General features: G+C 35.8%; 1 protein-coding gene across 3 annotated transcripts in view; it reads left to right on the forward strand.

Moving 5' to 3' along the window:
• Positions 1 to 8,520, forward strand: part of c6h8orf34 (chromosome 6 C8orf34 homolog) — a 148,520-nt gene extending 140,000 nt beyond the window's left edge. For all 3 annotated transcript variants that reach the window (XM_069191553.1, XM_069191554.1, XM_069191555.1), the window contains exons 14-15: positions 6,344 to 6,391; positions 8,102 to 8,520. In XM_069191553.1, the coding sequence (XP_069047654.1) occupies positions 6,344 to 6,391; positions 8,102 to 8,109 (56 nt within the window). In that variant the 3' untranslated portion in view covers positions 8,110 to 8,520. The remainder of the gene's footprint in view (positions 1 to 6,343; positions 6,392 to 8,101) is intronic.
• The last annotated feature ends 661 nt before the right edge of the window (positions 8,521 to 9,181 follow it).

Raw genomic sequence — 9,181 nt, forward strand, 5'->3', positions numbered from 1 at the left:
GTTTTAAATTTATTATACAATTTGAAGGAGCAAACTTTAAAAATGTTGTCTTAAATACAAGGCAAGAAAAGAAGAGACAGGTCTGGGTGTTAGGATATTATACTTTTTAATTCCCCTTTTCCAGCTGACTATATGGTGTAAAAAAGCATTAAACAGTAGAAATTCTTTTAATATTAAAAGAAAATAAATTATTGTTTTGTTTGGCAAAATCTGCCAAATGCTCATAGTTTTAGCTGTGTGTATACACTGCTTGTCAAAATTTGTGGAAAAATGAAAACATAGAAATTGAATTTAGAATAATTCTAACATAGGAAGAAAGTATAATGAAGGGTATACTTTACTGAGATTTCTGAGTTTTTTTTTCACGACATTACTCTTCTTGTTAGTAATTATAGCAGCAAATGTTTTTGAGATTCTGTCATACAGCTTTCGCTTTTCAATGGGATAAAGTCACGCATACAGGGAGGTCAGAACAACAGTTTCACTAGAATGGGGCACTGTGTCAGCATGAATTGGCACCAGAGAAACAAATAAAGATTGATTCCACACTGAACAGTAGAAAGAAGAAATTGTTCCACCAGTAAAGTGTGAATAATTTAGATTTTTAAAGCAAAGTAAGTTTTGGCCTACTGCCCTGTCTCTCTCACACCTGAAGAAGGCTCCACGGCTGAAACGTTGTGTTCTCTTTCTTCTTTTTTTCAGCATGGAATAAACCTATTACTTGTTCCTAGGAAATATTATGCTGCCTTTATAGGTATACAGGTACGAATGCAAAAGTTTGGGCACCCCTGGTAAAATTGCATGTTTCACTGAATTTCTAAGTGGAGGGAAATTACAACCTCTGCAGGGTACAAATTTAAACATGATGTCACGCCCTCTGCAGCCAGAGGGCGCTCCTACTCTGTCCTGTCCCTAGTTTCCAGTGCTTTGCTCTCCTTCCGGTGTCTCTCTCTCCCTGGGGCTATATATTTCCGGGTCACTTATTCTGCTTCGCTCAGCATTGACGTTCGGAAACCCGCCTAGCATGCAGATTGCCCCATGTCCTCTGCCTGAGGGCGTTGGTTTCTATTCGACTCCTAAACTGCTGAGCCCGGGCCTTTTCTCTGTTCCGCCACTACGCATATGGGTCTTTTTCCGCTCTCCTGCCTCTCCACGGTTTGTCCTTTCTAACATCCGTGACACATGACATATTTCTGAACGTTTTAATGCACTATCACTATTTCTTATTATAATTGTTATTACCATTTATTTTACAGATTGAAAAATAAAACAGTGAATGTGGCTTGCGCAAAAGTTGATTTATTAATTCTTTGTTAAGGCCTCGAAACTTGATTGAAACTCGTTAGGCCTTACATTAAGCCAGGTGAAAATAATTCCAGAGTTGAATAAATACTCTGATCCTTCTAACCTCTCAGGAAGTTGTGGCTACTCTCAACAACCATGGGCTCCTCTAAGCAGCTAAATAAGGACTTTAGTTAATTGACTCTTACAAAGCAGGGGAAGGCTATAAAGAGATATTTAAACGCTTCCAGCTTGGAATTTCCACTGTCAGAAACATCACGAAGAAATGGAAGTTAAGGGGAACTGTTGAAGTCAAGGCAAGATCTGGAAGACCCAGAAAAAAACGTTGATAGAGCTGCTCAGAAACTGGTCAGATATGCAAGGGAGAACCCACATATCACTGCAAAGGATCTTCAGACAGGTTTAGCTGACACTGGAGTAGTCATCCACGGTCCACAGTACAGCGTTGCTTACACAAAAATAATCTGCATGGAAGCGCTGTCAGAAGGAAGCCTTTCCTACAACCTCATCACAAAAGGCAACGTCTGAAGTATGCAAAACAATACATACAGTAGATAAGCCAGACATTTTTTGGAACAAAGTGTTGATGAAACAAAAATTGAACTTTTTGGCCACAACCCCAGAAGATACATTTGGAAACAAAACAGGTGAAGCATTTGAAGAAAAGAACACCTTGCCAGCTGTTAAGAATGGGGGTAGATCTATTATGCTTTGGGGTTGAAATATTGTATGGATGGAAGGAAGAATGGATTCAACTAAATATCACCAAAACCTAGAAGCTAATGTCCCAGAGTCAGTGAAGAAATTGAAGCTGAAAAGAGGCTGGATATTTCAGCAAGACAATGATCCAAAACATAGCTCAAATTCAACCATGAAGTACATACAGGAATGAAAGTTTAAGGTTTTGGAATGGCCTTCACAGTCTCAAGACTTGTATATTATTGAAAATCTATGGGGAGATCTCAAACATGCAAGTAGACCTAAGAATATTTCTGAGCTAGAAGACTTCTGCAAGAAAGAGTGGGAAAAATCCTAAAGCCAAGAAAAGTAAGACACTTAGCTGGCTACATAAAAAGTTTGGAAGCTGTGATTTCTGCCAAAGGAGGTGTTACTAAGTACTGAATGATGTGGTGGCCAACCTTTTGCACATGCCACATTCACTGTTTTATCTTTTTAGTTGGCTAGATTCAGCAAAAAATTTGCATTAAAATGTGCAGCAATTCGTCATGTTTAAGTTTGTGCCCTGCAGACGTACTTCTTTTCATTTTGAGATTGTGTGTGCAATTTAACCGTGTGACTGTAGCCATTATTTTATTGGTCTGTTGGTGGAGGTCTACTTTCTGTTACTCAAAAATATGTTTTGCTTGTCATTTCCCCAGATAACATGGTGGCATGTCTAATATTCCTCGGGGGCTTAATTGTAGATCTTGAGTTTGATGCTTAAGCAGTGCAGCCTTCTAGTTGAAAACCACATCATGTAATGAGAAATGGAAATGGAGGCTTTGACTTCACAGCAGGCTGACTTGTTCAGCAAGGTCCAGGGGTAGTGTTGGTACTGGCTTTCCTGACATCGCGTGCCAGTACTTGTTTCTGTTCGGTAGCCAAGTACGCCTTAAGAGCAAAAAGATCCGCAGTCATTTCCTGTTGTTTTAGAGGCTGCCACAGTGGGGTAACCACTAACCCCAACCAAGATGAAAGTAAACCCTGCTTCCCCCAGCACAGCCCCTTTTGTGGTTTGAATTTGGGAAAATAAAGCTCAATGCATCCTTAGTTAATATTAGATTCACACCTTTAGAGTGTACAAATGACAGCTCTGTATTTGGGCATTTAAGCAAAATTCAGATTTTATCCCATTAAACTATTTTTAGCAGTTAAAATCCCCTTTTAAGTATTAGTTGTGATGTTAAATTGTTGGTTAAGCAGGTTTCAGTTTAATGAGTCAATTAAATTCAAGGAAAAATAGAAAAGTTCAGCATTTAATATTTCAGTATTAACATTTCAGTGCCAGGAAGTCCCAGATGTTTACCATAATTGTGCCTTAAATGCAAATTCTGAGTTTGAACAAAAAAAGACAATTGCTCCTCACAAGCCCAGCAAAATTACAGCTCTATTAAAATAAATATATATTTCATACTTGTTATAATATCAAATTACAGTTGAGTAAACAATTGTTTTCGTTATTTTGTGATTATATTCATTTAATATCTTTTGATCATGTTCAGAAGAATGTAATTCTTTTTAAATAAATCCAAATAAGATGTTTCCTTTCTGCAATTTTCTTTGATATATTTAACCCTACACCCTTTATTGTGCTATTAAAATGTCTGGTGGTGAAAATAACTGAAATAATGCTTTCAGTGCCCTTAACACATTCAAAATAATACAAAAAATTATTTATTGAGATGTATGTAAATGCTTTACTACAGGCAGTGTAATGGAAATATGCAGAAACATAGGGAAAACTCCAATCAAGAAAATAATTATGATTTCTCATTTAAATATTGGACATAATGTGATTCCTGCTAATATTTATACATTTATGTATCCAAGTGAAACTGATATCTTTTTTCATTCTTTTTCCTTTTATCTGTTTATATTGACCCCTTCCTCCATTTAGAGAGAATTACCAATATGACTCTGTAATTTATATTTGCATAATGGTGTGTTTCAGGTTTTTGGGTTGTTAGGGTCCTGTCTACTGCAGCATTCTCACCAGTTAAGCTGCAATGCTCTTCATACCATCAAGGCCCCAGTTAGAAGTCCAGGCCTAGTCCCAGATGGGTATTTATTAACCAGCTGTTAAGGTTTTGACATCATGGCTGTTTAATGGCTCGTTTCCAAGTACCTGCTTAAACGTCTAGGGTCTGAAGCTACAGTACTAATAATCTTTTATTGTTCATCAATTAAGCATTTTATAACATTTAAAGAAAACTGCAATTAAGGCTACATTCTTGTTTTAGTCAAGTGTAATAAATTTCCATATATTTTGGTGCTCCTGGTGGATGTTGAGTCTGGTTATAATCTAAGGAAAATTATGTTCAGTACCATAAAGTTGCTTAAGTGCATAATCAGAGTCCAGAGCACAGTGTGAGGTCGGAACTAAATAACGCAAAGCAGACGACAGGTTGAAGCTTAAGGGATTTTGAATAAAGGGCCTGTTTTCTAGGCCCAGCCTAGAAAACCAATCCACATACAGTATGGACCAAATGTTCAAAATGTTAACTACATCCTCTCATGTTAATTTTACAGGTACCAACCAATGTGTGATAAGTTAGAATGAAAACACATACCTTTCAGATAGGTGTTGTACTGATGGAAACTGCCATTTTACATCTTTAAGTGATACCTCTTATGGGGGATTCTGACTTCAAGGTGTTCAGTTATAACCCCACAGATGGTAGCTTTGCATCAATGATTTCGGCAATGCACAGATGCCTGGACCTGCAAGTCCCCCTGTGCTGAGGAGAGTAAAACCCCCCTGTCTCATGACAGTCTAAACCCAGCTCACATTCCCTATTGGTGTGTGAACAATCCATCATCTGGTGAATTCTTAAGACAGTAAGAGCTAACAAGGGTGAAGACTTGTTATCAGCTGATAGTGGACAACTTCCAAAACCCATGCACAATGTATAAAAGAGGAGAAGAGACTGCTTATTTTTATAATGCACTAAGACTCTGCCACCTCGCCGTAATCAAGACTTAAATCATACTTTCCCCAACTAATTTTTGTAAGCCTTTGTAATTTCATTGCTAATCATTTATTTAGGCTTTTTTTTTTGTTGAGTATGTCAAATTGTATTTTCCTCTTTTTAAGAATACTTTCTGTGGAAATGCCTGGAGCTACTTTTAGCATGAAAGGTGTTATTTATATTAATACTAATACCACCTGTTATATGGTGTTAATTCTTAATGTGACAGGTAATGAAAATTGCCAAGCAGGGAAAGATTTTTTTTTTTTTAAAAAGAACAGAAATGTGGTGAAAAGTGTCCAAAGGGTGTAGACTATCTGGCACTTGGAGAAAGCTTACCATAACCAAAGCCATGTGGTGAACAATTTGCTGCTGTACTGCATGTTTTTTTCAAGGAAGGAGGGCTTTTAAATGTGTTTACTCTTCTTTTTCTCTCTGTACATGCATTTAAACCTTAATTGTTAGTTGCTAAGCTGTCTCTAGATCTTAGTTAACAAAACAAGGTAGTGTTTAGTTGTTTATTATTTCCTACAAACGGTGATTAGGGCGAGTTCAAATGTTCAGAATGCCACTAGTGTGCAAATTACACAGCAGTTTCGATGTGAAAAGACAAATTGTCAGGATGTCTTTTGTTAAACAGTAGAGAAGACAACAAAAGCACAGTGATAAACATTGCAGGCTAGAGCAGCCAGCTGCAGAGATGAAAAACACGTTAATTGGGAATGAGCAATTAATGTCACTTGTCAGCTGTGCTTCAGCAAGAGTAAAAGAACCAGGAACTGTATCAAGATATGAAAGACATCATAAGTTACCCTCCATATGAGTTTTAATCACCTGAACTTTGTAGACATCAAAGCCACACCTACGCAGTGGGAAATTATGTTGTCTAGCTGCAGAGTTCTGGATGTATTGCAACTTCCTGAGAAGATCTGTAAAGGAGCCTGTAGAGTTAAGAGTTGCAGAGTTCAAGCCTTGATGTTATAAATGCATGAATCAAGCACTCACCATAGGACATTAATAGATATTGCCTAATGTGGGCAATGTACTATGACAAATTTGCCTCATAGTAGGTTTCTTGTTTAAAATAACCCCCAACACGAGGATCCATTTGTGCTGGCTGAAATACAGTGTGTAGCTACTGAATTTTAATGTCTGGCAATGACAAATTTTCCCATTAAAAAACATTTTACTATTTCTTTACCAGTTCTGCTTGACATGTCTGATGCGAACACATATATTACTGCTTAATATGGTTTGCCACGCTTCTGAAACTGAGATGACAAAATGCTGGGCTATGTTTAGTTTTTGACAGACTGTGCAAAAATAATTTGAAGAAATATTTCTTCTTACAGGTAGCCAGACTGGAGTTCGGGATGCCACTAAAAGATCTGTGTTTTCAGGTGAATGTCTTTATTGTTATTCTTATTAGCACAATAATAGTTACAGTAGTATTTAACTAGCAAAAGCATTTATAGCAGTGGTGGTGATGGTAACAGTCATAACAGTCACTGACATTGCATTATTCCATAAGAGCAAGACAAAAATGTGTATTAAAGAATGTCACCCTTCTATCTAGGGGATTTTTCTCATGTCCTTTTTCTCATGTAATTATGAACTAAGTTATTTTAAAAATGTTAACAATCTAACAAGGAACAAGTAATGGGTTTATTCCATGCTGAGAAGAGCAGAAAGAGAACACAACGTTTCGGCAGTGGAGCCTTCTTCGGATGTAAGCGAAGTGTTAAAAACCGAACACTATTTGAGCTATAGAAATTTAAAATCATCAAGACTCAAGAGTGAAATCCAAAGTAAGTAAAAGCTGACAGTTTCCAGAACCAAAGTCTTATGTAACCTGAGGACTGTTTGCAGTTGTTGCTTCAGATTGTTACATTTCAGAGCTCAATATGCAGAAAATGGTTTAAGAAACTATTTAAAAGGGTAACAAGTAACAAAGTACAATAACTCTACTTTATCAATTAATTTTGTGTCACCTGTCCATTGAAAATCACAAATTCAAAGTTTCTCAAACAGTACAAGTCTTTGGACTCAATTCAACTTAAGTCTTCTCAATTAAAATTAAAATTAAAAATAAGGAAGTCCTCCAAAGTTGGGGGGTGGAGGTTGGTTCAAGAAAAAAGAAAAAAAAAGTCTTCTCAATTTTAATGCAAGTCTTTGGAGTTTCATGGGAATGCAATTATAAGTTATAATTTAGATGTAGTGTACACACTTTCTTCCCATATCATAAGCGTCATAGATCCAGAATTCTAGACAATCTTAAATTAAATTATGCATATTGTTTAAGCATTATGTTTGTACTTTGCTTACATTAATAAATATATAAATTCAATACAGTTTTGTTGTCAACCGATAGAAAAAGGCCCTCTAAGACAAATATGAGAAATGTGTTGACTAAATTCTGATTTTATTTAAAATGTTTGTTTGTTGAGTAATTTTAATTTTTTGATTACACCCCAAATTCCTCATTAAGTTGTCTAATTTGTGTTCTTCACCACCTAATTTTATCCTCTTACTCACTGTATTGAAGTAATGTACTCCACAGATCTGCTGAAACAGCAAAAAGACATATTCTACTGTCTGACTTGATGGAAGATATGTGTTGAAATAGACACAAAGCATGTACACAGTAGCTGTGAAGCACTAGCATTGAAACCTAAAACACTGGAAAGTGTGACCCTGTGAGACACTGGTTTCCATTGACTCATTCTGATGCAGCACTGAGACGCAGGGGAAAGAGCTGTTGGAGAGGGAGGATTATTTAACTCATTTGCCTGTGGCTTTTCATTGCTGGTTGGATCTGAATTTCAGCCAGTGTTGCACAGTGTAAAAACATCATTGGCAATGAAACATTCTTTTTTTTTTACAAATGGATTTATGAGCTGGCAAACTTCGAAAACGTCTAGAGCCTTGGTTACATCACTTTCCTGCAGCTGCTTTGATGTGTCCAGTTTCGATTTATCCTTACACCTCTGACGTGATGTGGCAGAGGTGCGACGATGTGTTATATGTCATCACATTTTTCTAAAACAGTTCATGTCTCTGTACATGTCGTTTCTGGAACACTAACCAATGTTTTTCTTATTCTTCTATAGGTTTATGATGACAAGGAACCAGAACACTGACCTGATCTGATTATGCAAATGGATGGACATTTTAAATATTCTGTATAGAATAACAGAAATCATTTATTTTTATAATTTATATGAAAAAAATATATACTATATCTTGTCTACTTATATACACAGAGTTTGATTTTCTTAGATGCAGCTTGTATTCATTTTTTCTGTGCAAGACTACCTTTATCTTAGGAGATGTACAAATAATATTTTTAGTGAAGTACAAGCAAATCATATATACAGTATGCATTTTACCAGCTCAAAGCATGTCTTTTGGTATTCTTTCATTTAAATTGCTCTTCTGCTTTTATCATGGATCTACACTTTGTATTCATCACTGAATGTCATTAAGATTAAAAATCTTATTTTATACAATCATATGCAATCTCATTAAATTAAAATAAATACTGTATGAGACTCACTTTAATCTAACTGCTCCATATGCATTATAGAGGTTTGTGATCTACAATTGAATCAATTTATCAGTTATCACCTGTAGAAACCCATGCCATTCCCATCATTTGAAATGACAGGGACCCTTTAAGAGTCACCTTGTCTATATTACAAAGGAATAACTGGGCTGTAAAATATATTTCTATTTAAGATAAAATAAAGCAACCAGCTGATTTAAAAGGAAGAATGAAGATCTTTTAACAATGCTATATAGAAAGGACACGTTTTGGTGGTCAATTTTATTCAATTTAATCTTTGGAGATTAAGTACTGGATCCTCAAATTAAAATGATAATTGGCGATTTTGTACTCCATTTACACAAAAAGGAAAAAATCCTAATATATATTGTATTGGTCTAAAGAATTTAACCATATTTTAAATATGCTTTCTTTAAATGATGGTATAAGTCACATATGTGTACATTCAGGAGAATAGTCTATGTAGTCTTGGAAATACCTAAATGGTATATGGATACATACTTATGTCAATCTGACCAAATAGTGACAAATGGTATCCTGAAAAATAATGAATATTCAACAGATGAATTCTGAGAAGAAAAGGCCTTCCAGTAGAAGATTAAAACAACATTGTTCATAAGCAAGA

Source organism: Lepisosteus oculatus, chromosome 6 (assembly GCF_040954835.1).
Source record: "Lepisosteus oculatus isolate fLepOcu1 chromosome 6, fLepOcu1.hap2, whole genome shotgun sequence".
Lineage (NCBI taxonomy): Eukaryota > Metazoa > Chordata > Actinopteri > Semionotiformes > Lepisosteidae > Lepisosteus > Lepisosteus oculatus.